This window comes from Protopterus annectens, chromosome 15.part0, assembly GCF_019279795.1.
Source record: "Protopterus annectens isolate FY-2018-M chromosome 15.part0, PAN1.0, whole genome shotgun sequence".
Classification (NCBI taxonomy): Eukaryota; Metazoa; Chordata; order Ceratodontiformes; family Protopteridae; genus Protopterus; species Protopterus annectens.
The window spans coordinates 43933213-43957823 of record NC_056749.1 but is presented as its reverse complement, the minus strand read 5'-3'; the positions used below and the strand labels follow the sequence as shown (position 1 = coordinate 43957823).

The 24611-nt window shown below is 44.7% G+C and overlaps 1 protein-coding gene across 1 annotated transcript in view; it reads right to left on the bottom strand.

Moving 5' to 3' along the window:
* The window catches only part of CENPI (centromere protein I), a 2543587-nt gene extending 2521217 nt beyond the window's left edge, over positions 1 to 22370 (bottom strand). The window contains exon 1 of the mRNA XM_044057225.1: positions 22016 to 22370. Within this exon, the coding sequence (XP_043913160.1) occupies positions 22016 to 22208 (193 nt within the window). The 5' untranslated portion in view covers positions 22209 to 22370. The remainder of the gene's footprint in view (positions 1 to 22015) is intronic.
* Positions 22371 to 24611: the final 2241 nt, after the last annotated feature.

Genomic DNA, 24611 nt, shown 5'->3' with positions numbered 1-24611 from the left:
GGTCTTTCTAACTGCTGCAGGTGTCAGGTAAGGTACATCCCATATGAGGCATTGTACTAGATTATGGGTGTGATAAGAGAACAGTATAGGGGCACAATGACCTCTGTTGACGTAGATGTGAATCCTTTCCTGATACGGTGTCAAATATAGACAGTCTTCCTAGCCAAATTGGCAATGTGGGTGTCACATAACAGGTTGTTGTCCACTTGTGTCCCTAGGTCCCTGGTTACTCCTTCCATACATAATGGTTTACCACCTATGTGGTAATTTGTGGTACCTTGTTTGGTATTTGGTGGGACATTCATACTGTCCAGTGTCTTCACGACGGCTGGGTGGGGTTCCGGTGTGTGAGAGTGTGGTCTGTAGCATGCTACAGACTGTACAGCAGTCTTGCCTACAGTTAGTTGCACATGGGTGGACTCAAATGCCTTGTGCATTGTCAGTTACCTGGACGTATGGGTGTCTGTGCTGAATATGGATACTCACCCTCCTTATATGTTCTGTTCCAGGTTTTGGGGCCATGACACATGATATGTGGTATGACCTGGTAGTGCTGGTGTGCTGTCAGGAGGCTTGCAGCAGGTTTCTGTCACTGCACAGACATCAATGTTCTCCATACTGGGGATGGCCTTGGGAGCATGCATATTGGGGTTTACACATCTGGCATTGGTCAGCATTACCCTTATGTTTCTTTCCACTTATGTTTTCTAGGGTGGTGGGTCAGTCTTTTCAGCCATGCCTACAAAAGGCTCTATGGAGGTGGCAAAGGCCTTATCCAATATCCAGACGCCCAGGGGTAACAGGTGCAAGCCATCCCAAGAACAGCTGCGTGGCTTGTCAAGCATGACATCCCAAACAGACATTGGATCCCCTTGGAATGACACCAGTAAGTGTGCCACTTGCTATGACTGATCATTCCGTGTTTGTACTGTGGCATTATTCTTGGTAAGGGTAGGATGCTGCAAACGGTGAGTGTCATACTGGCCTGGACTACATAATCAGAGAGCTCATCTATGTCTCTTTTCATGTAGTCTAGGGAGGTACATCTCAGGTCATTCACACCAGCATGGACTATGACTACATCATATTTCTACTTGCTTTGGAGTGACCTGCATACTTCTGTTATGTGGCGTATTGTGGCAGCCTACAGGCAGCTTACTGTACCCTTTCCCTTGTTCAGTCTGGTGTGGGACAGCAGTGTGTCTGACTATGGAGTCACCTATTACAACTGTATCAGGCATGTTGTTTCTCCTTCTGGCCTGTGACTGTCTGGCCCACCAGCTTTGTGTACTATGTGTTGCATGTGCTATGTTTGGAGGTTGTTTGATTGGGTGTCTGCTTTAGAGGCCTCTGTTGGTGTGCTGTGTTTGTAATTTGTGCCTCCGGGAATGTTTTTCTGTGTTTATGTGTTTGGTTTGCAGTTGTGATAGGTCTATGTGGGACTGTGTTTGTGGTGTGTGTGGTTACCTTCTCCTCCTGACTAGTTTTGGGAGTACTGAGTTGAGGGAGCTCAGCCTCCAGTTTGGATAGATGGTTGCATCTCTCACATATATTTGTATTTCTTGGGTGGAGTTGGGGTTGTCTGTGTACTTGGGACAGGTGTAACATTGCCTCAGGATTCACAGATTCAACTTGTTGTGGCTGGCCTTAGTGGATTGTATGTGTGGACAGATTTTATTGCCATACTACTGATCAGTGATTACTTCATTGTTTATGTTTGCTCTATCATGTAGTAGCTTCCTCATTCTCTTGCATGGTTTGGTTATGGCTGGTGTCCACCATGCCAGATTCCTGTGTATGGCATTGTGTCTTGTTTTAATTTAGGATTGCATAATCCAAGCATTCCTGGCAGTGTTCATGGAATGGCTGTATTACAGGTTCTGAGGTGTGGCCCATATTTGGCACCTGCACAGGACCTTTAATGGATTCCACATCAGTTTGAAGGAGTGCAAATATTGCTTTACACATGTTTTCCACTGTGGTTTTCTGGCCAGGGACTTTGGTCAGGATTTGTATATCCAGTGTGATTACTCTATGGTCTGGTTTTACCAGTGAGGGATACACTTCTCATCTTGCCATCCAGTACCCATGTTGCTGATTATCACATCCAGTATGCTTACTCCTCTTGTGGGAGTGGTACGTTGTTCCTGGGCCTTTTGATTTATGGATTCTATGGACTTTTGTCCTACACTGTGGACTTGATATATTCATGTATTCCAGCATAGGCCAGGTGCAGTTCCTGGTGTTGGGACAGTAGTCTGTAGCAGGCTATAAACTGGGGGGCAGTTTTAGCCACTGTTACTTGACCATGGCTAGTCCATGCTGCTTTTTGTTGTGGTACCAACATGGGGGTGTGGTTATCCTTGACAATTCTTGCTAGTCACCCTCCTTTTGTAGCTTGTTCCATGTTTTGAGGCTGTACAACACAGTATGAGGTGTAACCTGGTAGTGTTAGGGTGCTGTTGTTACAGCGCAGATATCAACATTCTCCATACTGGGTGAGTTTAGACTGCATGCATCTTGCTGTTTCAACTTATCCCTTATCTTATCTTATTCTTATCCCTTCTGATGCCTATGGAGATAGGTTTGTGTTTTGAGCCTTACCTATTCAGGGCACACTGTGGGTAACAACAGCCTTTGCCAGTATCCATACGGCCTGCACTGATAGGTGCACGCCAGTCCTAGCAGGTGGAGCATCATGTCATGCTCAGCATGTCATCCCTGACTAACTGCGATACTTCAGTCAATTATTGCACTTGATTATCTCATTGTCATGTTGTGGCATGATGCTTGGTGAGTGTAGAATGTTAGTCAGGGTCCTCAGGTGTGCATATAGTACATGGTGTTACATTACTTAACACATAGCATTCATGCCTCAGGTGGTGCTGCAGGGCTGCCTCTGTCGGATGCGCATATTACACTTCCCTGTACATGTTTGAGAGCAGGTTGTGTCATGTTAGGCATCCCTGTTACTATATGAGTGAGTCAGAGAGGGTATCATTCCCAGGGTTCCTACTGAGCCAGTGTATGTGCTATGCGTTGCCTCTTTGCCAAGGCCAGGGCATACTGGGCACGCCTCCTTCAGCCTACTGGGGCAGGCTCAGGTTGTTCCTCCTCCGAGTCACGCTCTACCTGTGATGGCCTTGGCAATGGTGGGGGGCTGTTTGGCCCGGCCCTATGCTGGTCCTGCTGCAGCTGTTTTCGCAAGATCATATTATGTAGCATAGCACATACCATGACAATTTGGGTACATGTAGTTGGTGTGTACTGCAAGGCTCCACCACATGTGTCCAGACACCGGAACCGTGACTTGAGCAGCCCAAACGCACGCTCTATTACATTACGTGTTTGTGCGTGTGCCTCATTATGGCGTTCCTGTTCAGGTGTGTGTGCGTTTCTGATGGGTGTCATCAGCCACGGCGCCAGTGCATAACCTGCATCCCCCACTAGGTGTCCGTGCGGGATGTCCCCATTGGCAAATGTCTGGTACAGCTGTGTCAAATGCCAGATGTGGGAATCATGGTAGCTCCCAGGGCATACAGCACACACATTCATTATTATGCCCTGGGCATCACACAAGACCTGGCAGTTGATGGAGGGGAAGCCCTTGCGGTTGATGTATGCCCTACCCCGCTCACCGGCTGGTGCTTTGATGCATATGTGCGTGCAGTCTATTGCACCCACTACCTCAGGGTATTCCGCTATTTGCTGGAAGAGGCGCATATTGCTGGCCAATACCTCACGGGCATTGGGGAAATATACATGATCACCGACATGTGCTGACATGGCATCCAGGAACTGGTGCAGTACCCTGGAGGCTGATGCCTGTGATATCCCCATCATATCACCAGTTGGTCTCTGGAAGGTACCTGTTGCTAGTATTCTTAGGCCAACACATACCTTGGTTTCCACTGGGATGGGTTCCCCTCTGTTGGTTCTGTGTGTGTGAGGCGTGGCCTGCACAGCTCCACTATTTGCTGCAGGAGGTCTCTGTCCACTCTATAGCTCTACTATCTCCAGCTCATGTAACCCGTGGCAGGTGACCCTGGTTTTGCTTTATAGATGCTGGCTGTCACCTCAGCATCTGCAATGTCAGGGGCCAGCAGTCTGCTGGGATAGATATTCTGCATTCGGGGTTGCACTGCACCTGTCAGGATGTATGTTGGCAATATGTGTGTGTGTTTGTGATATTTGTGTGATTCACAGCATATCTGTGCATTCCCAACATGGTTCCTACCATCAGTTGGGAAAGCCTTGGGATTATCCTTAGTGTCCTGTACAATTTGTATCTTCATAGGTTCATACTAGGCTATCCACCCTAGGGCATTTGTTAGCCTAGCCAGAGTGTGTGTGGCTTTTGCCACCCCTTGCTATGTGAATATTATGGCCATTTATGATTTGCTTTGCTGTGCCTCTGTCTGGACATGACACAGTGAAGACCCCCCAGTGTAACTCTACAATCATCCATCCACTTGGCAAGATTCCTGTTGAAGAGTGTCAGTGAGGGGCTCTGCCTAACATGGAGTGGGATTCTGGTCCAGGGTGTGGGGAGCCTCTGGATTATGTATCTGTCCCACCAGCACATCCTATTTCATTATTTGTTGAGGTTGACATCTCTCACAGCCCCGATGGCTTTGAGTTTTCTGGGGTGGAGCATGTCCATTACTCCTGTGTTGGGCATGGCCTTCTACAACAGGCATGCAATGCCTCTGTGTAGGCAGTATGTGAATGCATTCAGCTGGGGTGTCTACAGCCAGGCAGCATATGACATATATTTGAGACCCTTTATCCTCTTGGTGAGGTACCTTTGAGGTCGGTACCTTTGAGGTCTTTCTAACTGCTGCAGGTGTCAGGTAAGGTACATCCCATATGAGGCATTGTACTAGATTATGGGTGTGATAAGAGAACAGTATAGGGGCACAATGACCTCTGTTGACGTAGATGTGAATCCTTTCCTGATACGGTGTCAAATATAGACAGTCTTCCTAGCCAAATTGGCAATGTGGGTGTCACATAACAGGTTGTTGTCCACTTGTGTCCCTAGGTCCCTGGTTACTCCTTCCATACATAATGGTTTACCACCTATGTGGTAATTTGTGGTACCTTGTTTGGTATTTGGTGGGACATTCATACTGTCCAGTGTCTTCACGACGGCTGGGTGGGGTTCCGGTGTGTGAGAGTGTGGTCTGTAGCATGCTACAGACTGTACAGCAGTCTTGCCTACAGTTAGTAGCACATGGGTGGACTCAAATGCCTTGTGTATTGTCAGTTACCTGGACGTATGGGTGTCTGTGCTGAATATGGATACTCACCCTCCTTTTATGTTCTGTTCCAGGTTTTGGGGCCATGACACATGATATGTGGTATGACCTGGTAGTGCTGGTGTGCTGTCAGGAGGCTTGCAGCAGGTTTCTGTCACTGCACAGACATCAATGTTCTCCATACTGGGGATGGCCTTGGGAGCATGCATATTGGGGTTTACACATCTGGCATTGGTCAGCATTACCCTTATGTTTCTTTCCACTTATGTTTTCTAGGGTGGTGGGTCAGTCTTTTCAGCCATGCCTACAAAAGGCTCTATGGAGGTGGCAAAGGCCTTATCCAATATCCAGACGCCCAGGGGTAACAGGTGCAAGCCATCCCAAGAACAGCTGCGTGGCTTGTCAAGCATGACATCCCAAACAGACATTGGATCCCCTTGGAATGACACCAGTAAGTGTGCCACTTGCTATGACTGATCATTCCGTGTTTGTACTGTGGCATTATTCTTGGTAAGGGTAGGATGCTGCAAACGGTGAGTGTCATACTGGCCTGGACTACATAATCAGAGAGCTCATCTATGTCTCTTTTCATGTAGTCTAGGGAGGTACATCTCAGGTCATTCACACCAGCATGGACTATGACTACATCATATTTCTACTTGCTTTGGAGTGACCTGCATACTTCTGTTATGTGGCGTTGTGGCAGCCTACAGGCAGCTTACTGTACCCTTTCCCTTGTTCAGTCTGGTGTGCGGGACAGCAGTGTGTCTGACTATGGAGTCACCTATTACAACTGTATCAGGCATGTTGTTTCTCCTTCTGGCCTGTGACTGTCTGGCCCACCAGCTTTGTGTACTATGTGTTGCATGTGCTATGTTTGGAGGTTGTTTGATTGGGTGTCTGCTTTAGAGGCCTCTGTTGGTGTGCTGTGTTTGTAATTTGTGCCTCCGGGAATGTTTTTCTGTGTTTATGTGTTTGGTTTGCAGTTGTGATAGGTCTATGTGGGACTGTGTTTGTGGTGTGTGTGGTTACCTTCTCCTCCTGACTAGTTTTGGGAGTACTGAGTTGAGGGAGCTCAGCCTCCAGTTTGGATAGATGGTTGCATCTCTCACATATATTTGTATTTCTTGGGTGGAGTTGGGGTTGTCTGTGTACTTGGGGCAGGTGTAACATTGCCTCAGGATTCACAGATTCAACTTGTTGTGGCTGGCCTTAGTGGATTGTATGTGTGGACAGATTTTATTGCCATACTACTGATCAGTGATTACTTCATTGTTTATGTTTGCTCTATCATGTAGTAGCTTCCTCATTCTCTTGCATGGTTTGGTTATGGCTGGTGTCCACCATGCCAGATTCCTGTGTGTATGGCATTGTGTCTTGTTTTAATTTAGGATTGCATAATCCAAGCATTCCTGGCAGTGTTCATGGAATGGCTGTATTACAGGTTCTGAGGTGTGGCCCATATTTGGCACCTGCACAGGACCTTTAATGGATTCCACATCAGTTTGAAGGAGTGCAAATATTGCTTTACACATGTTTTCCACTGTGGTTTTCTGGCCAGGGACTTTGGTCAGGATTTGTATATCCAGTGTGATTACTCTATGGTCTGGTTTTACCAGTGAGGGATACACTTCTCATCTTGCCATCCAGTACCCATGTTGCTGATTATCACATCCAGTATGCTTACTCCTCTTGTGGGAGTGGTACGTTGTTGCTGGGCCTTTGATTTATGGATTCTATGGACTTTTGTCCTACACTGTGGACTTGATATATTCATGTATTCCAGCATAGGCCAGGTGCAGTTCCTGGTGTTGGGACAGTAGTCTGTAGCAGGCTATAAACTGGGGCGCCAGTTTTAGCCACTGTTACTTGACCATGGCTAGTCCATGCTGCTTTTTGTTGTGCCACCAACATGGGGTGTGGTTATCCTTGACAATTCTTGCTAGTCACCCTCCTTTTGTAGCTTGTTCCATGTTTTGAGGCTGTACAACACAGTATGAGGTGTAACCTGGTAGTGTTAGGGTGCTGTTGTTACAGCGCAGATATCAACATTCTCCATACTGGGTGAGTTTAGACTGCATGCATCTTGCTGTTTCAACTTATCCCTTAGCTTATCTTATTCTTATCCCTTCTGATGCCTATGGAGATAGGTTTGTGTTTTGAGCCTTACCTATTCAGGGCACACTGTGGGTAACAACAGCCTTTGCCAGTATCCATACGGCCTGCACTGATAGGTGCACGCCAGTCCTAGCAGGTGGAGCATCATGTCATGCTCAGCATGTCATCCCAGACTGGCACACATTGGATCCCCTTTGACTAACTGCGATACTTCAGTCAATTATTGCACTTGATTATCTCATTGTCATGTTGTGGCATGATGCTTGGTGAGGGTAGAATGTTAGTCAGGGTCCTCAGGTGTGCATATAGTACATGGTGTTACATTACTTAACACATAGCATTCATGCCTCAGGTGGTGCTGCAGGGCTGCCTCTGTCGGATGCATATTACACTTCCCTGTACATGTTTGAGAGCAGGTTGTGTCATGTTAGGCATCCCTGTTACTATATGAGTGAGTCAGAGAGGGGTATCATTCCCAGGGTTCCTACTGAGCCAGTGTATGTGCTATGCGTTGCCTCTTTGCCAAGGCCAGGGCATACTGGGCACGCCTCCTTCAGCCTACTGGGGCAGGCTCAGGTTGTTCCTCCTCCGAGTCACGCTCTACCTGTGATGGCCTTGGCAATGGTGGGGGGCTGTTTGGCCCGGCCCTATGCTGGTCCTGCTGCAGCTGTTTTCGCAAGATCATATTATGTAGCATAGCACATACCATGACAATTTGGGTACATGTAGTTGGTGTGTACTGCAAGGCTCCACCACATGTGTCCAGACACCGGAACCGTGACTTGAGCAGCCCAAACGCACGCTCTATTGCATTACGTGTTTGTGCGTGTGCCTCATTATGGCGTTCCTGTTCAGGTGTGTGTGCGTTTCTGATGGGTGTCATCAGCCACGGCGCCAGTGCATAACCTGCATCCCCCACTAGGTGTCCGTGCGGGATGTCCCCATTGGCAAATGTCTGGTACAGCTGTGTCAAATGCCAGATGTGGGAATCATGGTAGCTCCCAGGGCTTACAGCACACACATTCATTATTATGCCCTGGGCATCACACAAGACCTGGCAGTTGATGGAGGGGAAGCCCTTGCGGTTGATGTATGCCCTACCCCGCTCACCGGCTGGTGCTTTGATGCGTATGTGCGTGCAGTCTATTGCACCCACTACCTCAGGGTATTCCGCTATTTGCTGGAAGAGACGCATATTGCTGGCCAATACCTCACGGGCATTGGGGAAATATACATGATCACCGACATGTGCTGACATGGCATCCAGGAACTGGTGCAGTACCCTGGAGGCTGATGCCTGTGATATCCCCATCATATCACCAGTTGGTCTCTGGAAGGTACCTGTTGCTAGTATTCTTAGGCCAACACATACCTTGGTTTCCACTGGGATGGGTTCCCCTCTGTTGGTTCTGTGTGTGTGAGGCGTGGCCTGCACAGCTCCACTATTTGCTGCAGGAGGTCTCTGTCCACTCTATAGCGCTCTACTATCTCCAGCTCATGTAACCCGTGGCAGGTGACCCTGGGCCTGTACACTCTTCTCCATCTCCTCACTGTGGGTTTTCTGGCACCATCTGCATTGTCACCACCCTCAGCAAGTTGCCTATGTCTCATTATGACAGCTATGGCAGCCCCTAACATTTCTGCTCTGAGCTCAGCTTTTTCAGTTTTCATTTCTAATAGCTTACTCCTGTCTTGCAGTGTCTCTTGAGAGAAACATCCTGCACTGCTGTTTGCAGAGTTTTAAGTGGTGGGCTGGGCTACTATTCTGCCTGTGTAATTGCCTGCTTCTAATTGTTTTCACCTGCTAGCTCCAGCAGTATTCCCTGCTAGCTTCCTACTAAATCTGTTGCTTCCTTTTTCCTCTCTGTTTCCTCAGGGAGGAGCCGTGTGCAAACCAGCAGAAACACGCTCACAGTGGCTTACACGCGCACACATATGCTTACACGGTTCAGAATCTGCTTATTCGGATTACAACGCGTGCACACCCGCGCAAACAGTGTTAAACATCTCCCAACATGCTCTCACATGCTCAGTCTGCCTTACACGCGCGCACACTGCCTTACTCCCGCTTCATGGCACGCACACGTGCGCATACACACCCAGCAAGAAACTTTGGTGTAGGCAACAGTGTACACCTTCCAAGTCTTGACTTTCTCATGCTTATTTAGTAGCACACCTCTTTCCATGATATCTGTCTGACATCTGTCATGTAACTCTGACCTCCAATGAACTGCATTTCTTTCTACCATTCCCCCCTGTGATGTCACCTATCTCCTACTCTGTTCTTGCCCCTTCTGTAACTCTTACACTACTCAGACTGTGCTCATTTGCTATGTGACAGTGGAATTCAGTATCCTAACACTCATATGCATCAGACTGCCTACTAATGCTTAGTTACATCTCTTAGACTCAGCTTTCCCCCTTAGCAACCACTACACGGTGGCCATGTTGGTTTTGGTCTGCTGGTCCCTGCATTGACATTCCATGTATTGCATAAAACCCACATTTGTGAGTTTAAAACCTTCGTTTTTATGTTTTATATAGCGCAGTCCGTTTGCGTGGGGCTGCGCTGGGTTTAAACATCGCCGAAAAAAAAAATTATATTTTTAAGATATTTGCATCAGGTTACCTTGCCAATGGCCACATATTTGGCCATTGGCATGCTGCCTGACACATATGCACCCTTTTATTTGGAGCGGACATGGCTCCATTGCGGTTTTTGCAGAAACGTACTCAGTTGTCAACCGAGTACATTTCTGCAGCTAAAACGGCTCTTACACGGGCTGTTCTGGGATTCCTGGATCGCTAATCATCCTCATTTGCATGCTATTAGGCTGCAAGTGAGGTGATTAGCTTATCCACGCCCACTCCATGTAAGAGCCGTTTTAGCTTGTCTCTTACACGGACTTTGGGCTGTTCCTGGATCGCGAAGGCTGCATGGAGTCTTACACTACTCTTAGACTCCGTGCAAGCCTTCGTGAATCCGGTATATATATATACACACACACACACATATATATATATATCTCTTCTCTCATATATATATATATATATATATATATATATATATATATATATATATATATATATATATATATATATATATATACATATATATATATATATATATATATATATATATATATATATATACACACACACACACACACACACACACAACCATTCTAATTTGGCAATTAAAAGTACAAAATTAAAAAATACTCTCAGAAATAATGCTTCAAATTTATAGGGTGATCACCAATATATCAAAACCCAAGACATACTTGGCAGTGGCAAAACAATCAAAAAATAACAATTCAACTACAAAAATTAGATTGTCAAAACAATCTGCAATGAATATTTGTCAAATTTCTCAAATATCTGACTATATTAGTATGCAGTTTTGAATAATTCAGAGCCAGCAACTTTTACATTTCTCATTTTATTTTAATTTCCTTTTCTGCAAGAAAAGCTTGCTATGATGTGATAATTGTTGTCTATTTACTTTTTATATAGTTCAAAGTCTTTCTAAAACTGTATTAACTACCTATCTACCATAATCTGATGCTGTTATTTTACTCATTGTGGAACTTTTCTCCCAAAGGTAAATGGGTTTCTGACCCAGTGGACGTTCCTGGTCAAATGTCAATAAATAAATAAGTGTTTACAAGGCTAACAACCACAAGGGCCTTTTTAAGCCTAGCCATGCATCCCAAATCTCTGACAAGTTCCGATACCCTTGGTAAGTGTAAGCAGGGGCGTGGGAGATGAACCATTTACAGGTTGCCTGTGTCCATTAGAAACACAGGTGCCAAACCAGGGATGAATTTCTGATTCCCCATCCAATTGTCCAAGTTGCACTTGAACTGGCTTACGGAGGAATTCTGCTTCGCATGATGGGGAGCCTGTTCCACAGACGGAGTAGTCTCTAGGACACCCAGCAGGTCCTATTTATATCACAGGCAAGGTTTAAGTCTTTACAACAGGCAAGTCTGGTGCTGTTTGTTTTATGGATATGCAGGAAATCCACCAGAGTGGCGTCTGACAATGTCCTGTATGCCAGGCCTAGATCTCCACTCAAAAGTCCCCTAGAAGTCATACTTTACAAATAGTACTACGTATACAGCTCAGCAAGCTCCTGCCTGGTACCCTGCAGAGTTCTACAGCAGCATAGAGGCTTTACAAATAGTACTACGTATACAGCTCAGCAAGCTCCTGCCTGGTACCCTGCAGAGTTCTACAGCAGCATAGAGGCTTTACAAATAGTACTACGTATACAGCTCAGCAAGCTCCTGCCTGGTACCATGCAGAGTTCTACAGCAGCATAGAGGCTTTACAAATAGTACTACGTATACAGCTCAGCAAGCTCCTGCCTGGTACCCTGCAGAGTTCTACAGCAGCATAGAGGCTTTACAAATAGTACACGTACAGCCCAGCAAGCTCCTGCCTGGTACCCTGCAGAGTTCTACAGCAGCATAGAGGCTTTACAAATAGTACTACGTATACAGCTCAGCAAGCTCCTGCCTGGTACCCTGCAGAGTTCTACAGCAGCATAGAGGCTTTACAAATAGTACTACGTATACAGCTCAGCAAGCTCCTGCCTGGTACCATGCAGAGTTCTACAGCAGCATAGAGGCTTTACAAATAGTACCACGATACAGCTCAGCAAGCTCCTGCCTGGTACCATGCAGAGTTCTACAGCAGCATAGAGGCTTTACAAATAGTCCCACGTATACAGCTCAGCAAGCTCCTGCCTGGTACCCTGCAGAGTTCTACAGCAGCATAGAGGCTTTACAAATAGTACTACGTGATACAGCTCAGCAAGCTCCTGCCTGGTACCCTGCAGAGTTCTACAGCAGCATAGAGGCTTTACAAATAGTACTACGTATACAGCTCAGCAAGCTCCTGCCTGGTACCATGCAGAGTTCTACAGCAGCATAGAGGCTTTACAAATAGTACTACGATACAGCTCAGCAAGCTCCTGCCTGGTACCCTGCAGAGTTCTACAGCAGCATAGAGGCTTTACAAATAGTACTACGTATACAGCTCAGCAAGCTCCTGCCTGGTACCATGCAGAGTTCTACAGCAGCATAGAGGCTTTACAAATAGTACTACGTATACAGCTCAGCAAGCTCCTGCCTGGTACCCTGCAGAGTTCTACAGCAGCATAGAGGCTTTACAAATAGTACTACGTATACAGCTCAGCAAGCTCCTGCCTGGTACCCTGCAGAGTTCTACAGCAGCATAGAGGCTTTACAAATAGTACTACGATACAGCTCAGCAAGCTCCTGCCTGGTACCCTGCAGAGTTCTACAGCAGCATAGAGGCTTTACAAATAGTACTACGTATACAGCTCAGCAAGCTCCTGCCTGGTACCATGCAGAGTTCTACAGCAGCATAGAGGCTTTACAAATAGTACCACGATACAGCTCAGCAAGCTCCTGCCTGGTACCATGCAGAGTTCTACAGCAGCATAGAGGCTTTACAAATAGTACTACGTATACAGCTCAGCAAGCTCCTGCCTGGTACCCTGCAGAGTTCTACAGCAGCATAGAGGCTTTACAAATAGTACTACGATACAGCTCAGCAAGCTCCTGCCTGGTACCCTGCAGAGTTCTACAGCAGCATAGAGGCTTTACAAATAGTACTCACATATACAGCTCAGCAAGCTCCTGCCTGGTACCATGCAGAGTTCTACAGCAGCATAGAGGCTTTACAAATAGTACTACGTATACAGCTCAGCAAGCTCCTGCCTGGTACCCTGCAGAGTTCTACAGCAGCATAGAGGCTTTACAAATAGTACTACGTATACAGCTCAGCAAGCTCCTGCCTGGTACCATGCAGAGTTCTACAGCAGCATAGAGGCTTTACAAATAGTACTACGTATACAGCTCAGCAAGCTCCTGCCTGGTACCCTGCAGAGTTCTACAGCAGCATAGAGGCTTTACAAATAGTACTACGTATACAGCTCAGCAAGCTCCTGCCTGGTACCCTGCAGAGTTCTACAGCAGCATAGAGGCTTTACAAATAGTACTACGTATACAGCTCAGCAAGCTCCTGCCTGGTACCATGCAGAGTTCTACAGCAGCATAGAGGCTTTACAAATAGTACTACGTATACAGCTCAGCAAGCTCCTGCCTGGTACCATGCAGAGTTCTACAGCAGCATAGAGGCTTTACTTTAAGTATACAGCTCAGCAAGCTCCTGCCTGGTACCCTGCAGAGTTCTACAGCAGCATAGAGGTGAGAGAGACTTCGGAGTGATTATTCTCTTTTTCTGTTAACTTTTTTACTTACCATGTTTTTTCACTACCTTTTTTTTCTTTAAAAAGTTCTTGCACATATTGTACAACACTACTCATAATCTTTTCCTGAGCTCTATTTCCCCTTTTACATTTTCTTGCTGCCTTTAGCTAAATACGCCTAAAACGCCAATTTTTACATATTGTACTTATTTTACTGCCTGCACTTTAACAAAGTCGTTTTTGTGTTTAAATTACTTGTTAAACTGTTGTAGGCTACACACTCAAGTGTGATAGCCATTTCTGTGCATTTAAAGTTTTTTTTTGATTGTATCTGCTTTATTTTCTGAAAAAAAAACAAGCTAGTATAGTCCAGTTTTCAGGTGAGTGCTGAATTCAGGGCTGTGTTACAAGTTTCTGCGTTTGCGCATACCTTACTTGCATAGAAAGAAGTTTCTCTGTTCACTTGTGAGAGAGGGGAGCTTTGAGCAGCCTATCTGTCCCTTGAGGAGTGATTTCAGTCCAGAAATTAGTAGTTTATTGGCCATTTGTTCTCTCTTTTTAATTTCCATGCTATAAAACCACATCTGCGCGGTTTCGTGTGCTGGTTATCTGGGGTATAACTATTCCCGGCTCCACAAAGTCTACTCTTTTCCCTTGGAACTAGACAAACTTTCAACTAAAGCACTCAAACCATTCACTTCTCAGCCCGGCACTTGCTCAAAACTCATAGCAAGCACTAATAAACCTTAGCACTAGACCCCCCCTATACTGTAGAGAAGGATAAGGCTCTCTATTCGACCTTACCAGCAAATCAGTAAAACAGTTCACTGTACCTATCCAAGCATGTTCAAAGGGCAGTTTCAGGTGTACTCTCTGGTCCAACTGGTGAATCTGGGCATTTTGAGGCAATGTTACAACTGCCTCATGTACACAGACAACCCTCTCCTCCTTCCACCAAACACTAATACATGTGAGAGATGCAGTTATACAGCCAAACTGGAGGCTAAGCTGTCTCAACCCAAGACTGGACAAGGTAGTCAAGAGGAGAAGAGAATTACTTGCATCACACCACCAGTCTCACATGGACCTATGAAACCAGTACTTGCAAAAAATACACATAAATACACGAAAACATACTCGGAGGCTCTAAATAAAAATCTGCAAAAGCTACAGAGACCTCCAAAGCAGATATCCAAGCAACCTCCTCCCCCCAACACAAACCATGAAACACATACTTCACAAAACCAGTGTGCCATGCAATCACAGCCCTTAAGGCAAAATAACATACCCAATACACTAGTAATAGGTGACTCTATAGTCAGGCACACTGAAGTCCCACTCACTAGGCTGAACAAGAAGGTTACCGTTAGCTGTCTGTCGGGTGCCAGGATCCGCCACATAACACAAGCACTCAGGTCACTCTAGAACAAGTACAAATATGACTCTGTCATTGTCCATGTTGGTGTGAATGACCTGAGCCGTACCTCCATGGACTACACGAAAAGAGACGTGGAGGAGCTCTCTGATCACGTAGCCCAGGCCGGTATGACCCTGACAAGTATTTTGCCCTCACCAAGAAAAAAATGATCAGTTTCAACAATTGGCTAAGCTTCTGGTATCATTCAAAGGGGATCCAGTGTCTGTCAGTCTGGGATGATATGCTCGACAAGCCACACTGCTTCACTAGAGATGGCTTGCACCTGTCACCCTTAGGCTTTCGAATACTGGCCAAGGCTCTTTGCCACCCCCATAGTGCCTTTTTTAGGCAAGGCTCAAAACACAAACCCACTGCCGTAAATAGCACAAGTAACAAAAAACTGAGGGTAATGCTACTCAATGCCTGAAGTCTAAACCTCAAACTGCACGCACTCGAGGCACTCCTCAGTATGGAGAAAATCAATATATGTGCAGTAACAGAAACCTGGTTTAAAGCTCCAGAGAGCACCCCAGCACTACCAGGCTACAACTCATACCATACATTTCGGCCACAAAACCCGGACCGAAATACAAAAAGCAGGGGCGTATCCATATTCATCAAGGATACCCACACCTCCAGGTTAGTGGCACAGCACGATGCTTCAGAGATCATTCACATGCAACTAACAACGGGAAAAACTGCAATCCAAATTGTAGCTTGCTACAGATCCCCCAACATGTCCCAGGACCCCCATTCCGCATTTCTGGAAACACTGGGAAACAAAGGTCCTACCAAACACCCTGATATTGGGTGAATTCAATTACCCAAACATTAACTGGGAGAACAACTCAAGTACTAACTCCCTTGCCCAACATTTCCTAGAATTTATAAACTCTAACCCCTGGATCAACTGGTCAACACCCCCACCAGAGGTGACAACATATTGGACGTGGTCATCACCAACATGGGCGATCGGTGTTCAACACTGGAGGTAAACCCCTCGCTGGTTAGATCTGACCATAAACTAACCACTCTGGATACCTACATTCCTCCCCCACCCCTGGTCAAAGAAACCACCGTGAAAAACTTTTCAAACGCAAACTTCATGTTACTCAAGACCGAGGTGGAAAGTTTCAAAGCCCCCATGCTAAAGGAGAACGCTGTCCAAGCTGCAAAATCCCTTACAAATGCACTCTATGGGCATCTACAAGAAAGCATGGATCGTGCTATCCCAAGCAAAACCAAGACTCATTCCTCCAAGAAAAGGAGACCAGTTTGGTGGACCCCTGCCATAAACAAACTATACAATAGAAGGAGAAAACTAGTACAGAAAAGAGTAAAATCCCAAGAAGGAAGACATCCCTGATCAGTATCAGCAAGAAACTACGATCCCTCATAAAATCGTCCAAGGCTAGCTTCGAAAGAAAAATTGCCAAGGACTCCAAAGATAACCACAAGGCATTCTTCAGCTATGTCAAGAATCTAAGTGGCAATTCTCAGATCTGCTCAGAGTTGGTGCAGAATGGCGCAAAATACACTGAACCGACCAATAATCGCCAACATCCTGGCAGACAAGTTCAGTGCAAACTTCACCCCCCTCTCACCCCCAAAAGGGCCCATAACCATACCAGAAGAATGTAGTGCCCCTGAAATCACAGACACGTTAAAACAGCCCTCTCCAAAGACAAAAACACAGCATCAAGACACAACAGACCCCAGGAACTATCACCCTATAAGCCTGACTAGCTTGGTCTGCAAGACTATGGAGTGCATCATCACGGATCTCATTAACAGAGACATTGGGAACCTCCAGACACTGGACCCTACCCTGTTCGGCTTTGTTAAGGGTGGATCATGCCTCCTAAACCTGGTGGACTTTTAAGACAGTTACCAAGGCTATAGACTAGGGAAAGGTGGTCCACACAGCCTACCTAGACCTCACAAAGGCCTTCGACACCATTCCCCATTCAGGTATTATAAGCAAGTTCACCAGCCTGAACATAAAACTCCTACGTCACGAGATGGGATGCCAATTGGCTCAAAGACACAACCCACATGGTAAGAGTTGCGGGAGCTGGGTCTGAACCAGTTACAAGTGGAGTTCCCCAGGGCTCAGTCCTAGGACCCCTCCTGTTTGGCATAAACTTCTCCGAGGTACAGGCAAGCACAGGAGGACTATGGCTGACCAAGTTTGCAGACTACTGCAGACTAGGGGCTATAATTGACTCTCCGGCTGACACAGACATCCTACAAAAGGCTCTCGCTGAGACAGATACCTGGTGTCAAAACCATGGCCTTAAGCTAAATGCCAAAACTTGCATAGTCATCCCCTATGGAAAAAACATAGTACCCACAAACTACCACATAGGTTGCAGCCCCCCTTAAATACGGGAAGACGTAATAAGGGATCTGGGGACCCAAGTAGATGGTAACCTCTCCTTTGACAATCACATTGCCAAAGTGGTTAGAAAATCTAACACTTTCCAGCTAGGGTTATAAATGCCTTCAGGCATATAGCCTAGTACCTACCTATGAACCTACTAGCCATGTTCAAAGCCTAGGTTTTGTTGTAAAGATGTAACAAATTTGTATTTTCTTATGTATACTATATTTTGTTTACTTTATACATTGATTTGTATAATGTGTGCATTAAAATTTACTGTTACTCACGGAGCTTTTCTCCCTGGGTCCTCTGCTGAAAAAGGACCCGTGTCCAGTCAGACTTTCCCCGGTAAACAAATGCTAAACAAATAAAAAACAAGTAGGATACAGAATACAGAGATAGGGCCTTGAGATGGTCTGCATAGGACATTTTACTTGTACCCTGTATTCTTTTAGTGAGGAATCTCTGTGGACATTCCACATAGAAAAGTGGGCAATGTACACAATGGCTGGGCTGATGAATGCCAAATATAGTGGAACAATGACTTGCTTGGACTTGGATGCCATACCTTTGTTTATAAGTTGCACAACATAAAATTATGTCCTCACTACTGTAGACACACGATGGTCAAAGGCTAGATTACTATCTGTGTCCCTGACTACTGGGTTAACTCTAAGGGGTGTGTTGTCAATAAGATAGTTACCAGGGATGAATGACTTCCCAAAGGATATTATTATGCATTTCTTGGCATTTAGTTTTAGTCCAAGACTATAACAGCAGTTTGTCTGTGTCAGTCCCTCCTGCAGAACATTTGTCAGTGTGGGATTGAATGACAGCTTCTAATTTGCAATCATCTGCAAATTTAGTCAGCCAGAGGCCATTGACATTGACTTCTGAAAAGTAAATGCCAAAAGGAGCAGTCCAAGGAGTGATCCCCGAGGGACTCCACTTGTGACTGACCTCTTTGTAGAGGAGTACTCCCAAATTGTAACTTCCCGAGTCCTGTGTGTGATCTAGTTGGCTGTCCAGTGGGGGGCGTATGAGTTTGCACCTAATCTATTGAGTTGGTCAACAATGCCCGAGTGGGGTAGTGTGTCAAATGACTTGGCCAGGTAAAGTTAGGCCACTGACGGCTACTTTTGTTTATCCCCCTTGCAGTCAGCATACCTGCTGTGAAAGCAGAGCATACAGTAATGGCACCAGTTTTATGCTGAAGAAGCAACAAACTGAAGTACCTGAACCCAGCATGAATGAAACCAAATTATCAAGAAAAATTTACCTTTCAGTACCCAGGTCACATAATGCATAACAACGGTCAGTCTCATTTTAATCTGTTAAAACAAGCTTCCAATGTATCAAAAACATAAAGTATAGTTATATCAGGAGCATAAAAAAAATTATGTATATTTTGTTCAAGGCCAAGGATTTATAGTGGTACTACTTGGGGTACTATTAACAACACTATTAACAACTGACAACGTTCAAGTAAGGGTTACATTCTCAGCATGCCCAAAAATATAGGGCTTTCCCCTGCACAACTACTGTCAGTCACACTGCCAGTCATATAAAACACACCCACTCCTGAAAGAATCTGAAAAGTGCATCTTATCTGAACAACCATCCTAAAATGTATACCTTGTATTTCAAAGCTTACAATGCTACCCCCCCCAATGTTGCAGTGAACTGGCTCACCAGATGCGCAGTAGCAAATGCCGCCCCAGCTGGTTGATGTCCATCTGTCCTAATGAAGAACCACTATGAAATGGTGGTCATCAGAATGACTTTTCATGCTGATAAGAGGGTGATATTGAAGTGTATTAACCCACCTCGCCCAAACCCCGCCTGTGACAGCGATGGCAGTACACCGCCCACCTTTTGATTGAAAGCTGCCAAGTCATTTTCCCTAGGTAGGAATAGGACTAACACAAGTTAAGTCTGAATTTACTGAACGTTTGACTCACTGCAGGTTTAACGGTAAATAATAAAATCACTGTGTTTAAGTTTACTTTTTTTATGCGGTAAAAAAGTTAGATTCAGTCTATGCCGACAAAAGGGTGGAAGGGTGTCGGTGCAGCTATTTTCTGTTATGCATTAAAAGCAAATGTTGTGAAAACGTTCGGTATTTTGCATGATTAACCTGGATATCCTAAAACTCTTGTTTTCCCACCACCACTGCTGTGATGTTTTAAGTAGCTGCTTTTATTTGGAGCAGCTGAGACAGACTGGGCTTGCTGAGTCTGTGCATGTCCGTGCTAAAGTACAGTACTTGTTTTGCATTTTTGCAAGAGATGACTTGTCTGTCACTTGTAGGAAGCAATCGGTGGTCTTTATTCTGGCATGCTGTGTATTGTGGAAATGGTACTACTATCTTCGGTTTGGTATCAACCAGTGTAATCACTGCAATGTGTGCAAGTGTGCTGAATGCCAACATACCACTGTCAACTGTCCAGATTTTCGCCTCATATTTGTTAACCGTTTCTTATGGCAAATCACTAGCAAATCATTGAGGGCAGTTCCTGGATGGTGGTAAGTAGGCAGGCATGTCTGTACAAGTGCACCCATGGGGGGGGGGTGATTAAGTGTTCCCTTAGTTTATGAGTCTAATAACCAAATATTTTCTTTTTGTGAGGGCTTCATATCAGTCAGAAAATTCTAATTACAATCCTGTCATCATGTCAATCACGGCAAATTACCATTCTTAATTGCCACCCTCCAACATGTCAATCACAGCGGCCACGCCCATTCCTGCGCAAACTAACTGGTGGGTTAATATAGCAATAACTCACGCCTGGGTGTGGGTAATGCTGGATTTACCCACGGTTGGTGTGGTTTGGTCATGAGGGCGTGGGTAAATCCAGCATTACCCACACACAGAAGTGGGTTATTGCTATTATACAATGACATTATTTAAGAAAAAAAATAATTACTTTTCTTAAATAATGGCATTGTATAATACCTCCTTGCTGCCCTTCCGCAGCCGTCTGGTATTCTGCGGCAGTTCTGATGTACTCCGCATGCGTATGCCTATGCAGTACATCAGAGCTTTGGGCAAAAGCAACGGAGAACGCAAGATCTCAGCTGCTTTTTTTAAAGCTGTCTCACTATGTTAAACTCGTTTAACATAGCGAGACAGTGTGAAGCAACGGAGATCTTGCGTTCTCCGTTGCTGTAAAAAAAAAAAAAGTTATAGTAATGGAAAAAGTCCGGGCGACCGGACCTTTTTCCATTTACAAAGTGCACGCTGACCAATCAGCGTGCACGTCTTTGAATATTAATGGGGGGGCCATTGTAGAATACACTTCAAAATCGCCGATAAGAGAGCACAGCAGTGTACACTACAACAAAACTAACGGGAACGTTAGTACTAACCAGGCAGGTTTCCGTAAATAATGGTGTGACATTTGACAGGTGCGCGAGTCACAGATCGCACTAAATTTATTTACTGACCAGGAGTATCCGACTGGACGTAGGTCCATTTTCAGCGGAGGCCAGGGGAGAAAAGCTCCACAGTTAAAATAAACAGACAGTAGTTACATAGTTAGATTACACAGCGATTAACAATATAACATAGCAATTACTTACAACATATTTACAGATGAAGAACATAGTACATCAGTAAACAACTAAAGAATCTTTATCTGCGAAGTACATAACAGACATTGACAAATGTTACAATAAGAAGTTCCTGCTGTATAATAAGTACTAAGCGTATGAGCACCTGAGCTTGCTATAATCAAGGTAGTTAGTGGAGTGGAAAGAAAGGTAGTGGTTGGATGGGGTGGGTGATCACCCATTTCACGGAAATCCAATGATGTCAGTATACTTTGTGACTTATCTGAGGACTTGTTTTATGAGTATTTGTTGTATTTTAACACATGTATTGCAAAATTTTAGCATACAAACGTCCCTATACCTACACAATTAATACTCCTGCTATAAAAAACAGACAGTAAGTATATAACGAAATCTTCATTGGGGGGGGGCACGCCCCCTGCACCCCTTATACAATGAATACTCCAGCTGTAAGAATCTAATCAACAAGTAATACATGCAGATTAGCAAATGTTCATGGCATGCCAGTCATCATTTGCATACCCCCACAGGCATTAGTTATGTCAATCATTCTGGCCACGCCCGTTCCTGTGCGAAACGGCCGGTGAGCCAGTAAAACATCCGGGCTCTTGGATAAACGGTGTACATACATATCAGGTACCACAGTCAAAGGTGCCGTAAGTCGAAGATTGGCTCGTTCCCAGACTGGACAAATCAGCAAATGTCTTCTTAAAAGAAGAAATCTCCACAAGGCGAGGTGGTCTGCTAAATGTCCAAGGCCGGATGAAGAAACTAATGAGCCAAACTCTGAGCATAAGAATTGTGTATAAATTTGTGCAAAACCATTAGCTTGTACAAGACTAGGTATTCTAGCCATATCTTAAAATACATACAGACGTATGACGTATAACACTATATACTCTAAACTACAAACAAAACAGACTGTTGACAACATGATTAAGCAGTAAATCCCCTCCCCTTCTCCACAACGTAATTACGTCACGCAATACACTATCCGTCAATCCCACCAAACACGTTACCTGTTTTGAAGTACTGCACAGCTTCCTCCAACAGGTCCTCGTCCGTCTTCTGCTCATGGACAACCCGTGGCCGAAGGCTCTCACGGCGGTCCTGACCTTCCTTGGCCTTCGGGCTGCTTTTTGTACTCTCAGCGACGACAGACAGACAAGCAATGCTGGCATCGCGCCGGCGCTCTTCGCGACTAGACTTCATTCAGCAAACAACAGTGTCCCTTAAGGATCACACCGAATATGCCCCGGGTAATAGTGAGGGGTCAACTCTAAAGGATGTGAAGAAGGTCCACGATAACGGAAGAAAATCACACCATATTCGCGCCGATATTTCAATTTAGGACGTACCGTCCTGTAAGGAAGATCTCATTACGTCGCCCCGCCTCTTCTGTTAACACAAGTCCGCCCACTTAAAGAAGCAACTGTTTTATTTTACATTTGTTTACCGGGACAGTCCAACTGGACGACTTGTCCTTTTTTCAGCGGCGGCCTGGGAAAAGCTCCAAACAGAGAAATACACAAGAAGAAAACATAGTTAAGAAAATATATAACACTATATACAATTGGTCGTAGTGTATATGTTTACAGAGATTCATAGCAAAGTATGATGGAATAAAATTTAACATGGTGACAGAAAGTGCCGCTCAGCTATATTTACACAATTTTGTTGGTTAGTAGAGCTCCCAAGTTAACAGTAGTAATAGTATACATAATCAACAATGAAGTCAAGGATAGTAGTGTTAGTATAAGAAAGGCTATCTAAGAGGATTGGGAAATTCTTAATCTGGGGCAGAGCCATTTACTTGTGAGGTGGGATTTTAGTGTTTGTTTAAATTTAGTTAAAGTAATGCTAGGTGTGATGTTACTAGGTAGACAATTCCAAATCTTGGCAATGTAATGTGAGGAGACTGTGTGCTGTTGAGATCTGTAAGAGGGGTTATTGTTAGAGCGCAGGAATAAGACTCTAGTAAACCTTGGAGTGATGGAGTTTTTTCAAGATGGTAAAAGATTTTATATGCCATGTTAAACTGGGACAGGTGTAAGTTAGGGAAGCTCTAACTAGTTTAATTGTTTAAGGGCAGAGCAGTGGTGAGATCTGAATGTAGTGTTTGCTGCATAGCTAGCTAGTTTGTTGTAACAGGATTCTAGTTTTGCCAGTTCAGTTCTCCTGAGGTTTATAAGTATGGGTGATGCATAAAGAAAAGTTGAGGTGAAATGAGTTTGGGCAATGATTATTCTTGTGGGTTTTTTTTTTTGTGTGAGCTACTGCTTGTTCCTATATAGTGTACCGAGTTTTTTTGTGGACTTTTTTAATTGACTGGGATATGTGGATGTCGAATCTCATGTTGGTGTCTTTCCACACCCAGTAGTTTGTTATGTGAAGAGGGGGTGATAATAGTGTTATTTGCGGAGGCAGTGTAGAAAGATGCTTTGGGTGTAGTAGTTTTATTGGGATGGAATAGCATGAGTTTTGTCTTACTTGGGTTTAAGAATAAGCGGGAGTTTGTTAGCCAGGATTCTGTTTTGAGGAAGGATGATTGAGTGAGTGTTTGTATCTCTTGAAGGATTTTGGCTGCACATATTACTGTGGAATCATCAGCATATTGGATATTTGTGGCAGAAGGTTTTTTTGTAAATATAGAAAAAAGAAGGGGGCCAAGATAGACCTTTGGGGAGACTCCTAGGGTGACGGGAAGTAGGGGAGAGACTTTGGTGCCAACATACTGCTTGCTGTCTTCCAGTTCAGTAGCTCTGGAACCAGGTAAGAGTAGAATGGAATAAGGCTAAGTCAGAGAGGGCATGTAGGAGTTTGTTGTGATCTACCATATCCGAAGCTTTTGATAAGTCTAAGAAGATGGAAGATACATGCTTACTATTATTTCTGTGGTTAACTGTGTTTGTCAATGACATAAGTGCAGTGGTGGTACTATGATGTGGGTAGAAGCCATGTTGTGTTATGGTTAATAATTTGTTCTCAGCTAGGTGATCCATGATTTGCTTATGAACATTTTTTTCCAGTTATTTTAAATAGTGGAGATAGAAGTGTGATAGGATTGTAGTTAGACACTTCAGTAGAATTGCCACCTTTGTGGAGTGGAATGATATATGAGGTTTTCCAGATGGTTGGAATGTATTGTTTTAATATAGATCTGTTTATTAGAATGGTGATTGCGTATGCAATTACTTTAGCAGTTAGTTTTAAGAACTCGGGTGGTAAGTGGTCAGCAGAGAAGTGTGTTTTAGTTTCCTAAGAATTTTTTTAATAGTCTGCATTGAGGCAGGCTGAAGGGAGAAGCTGGAGTTGTTTTGTTGAGGTGTAAAAGTTTTTGAGGTGGCAGTAGGGGTTTGGCTGCCAGATAGGTGTAGAATAGTCTCTGTGAAGTAGGTATTAAACTGTGTGGCTATACAGTCAGGTGGGAGGGGGTGTGATAACTTTTCCAGGTTGGAGAATGTTGTTAATTGCAGTCCAGAATTTTTGGGGGTTATTGTGGTGCTTAGTTTGTATTTCAGAGTAATAGTTTACTTTGTCCTGTTTTATTTGCTTTTTAGCTTTGTTTCTTAGTTCATAGTAGAATTGCCTTGTAACTTGGGATTTGTTTTTTTT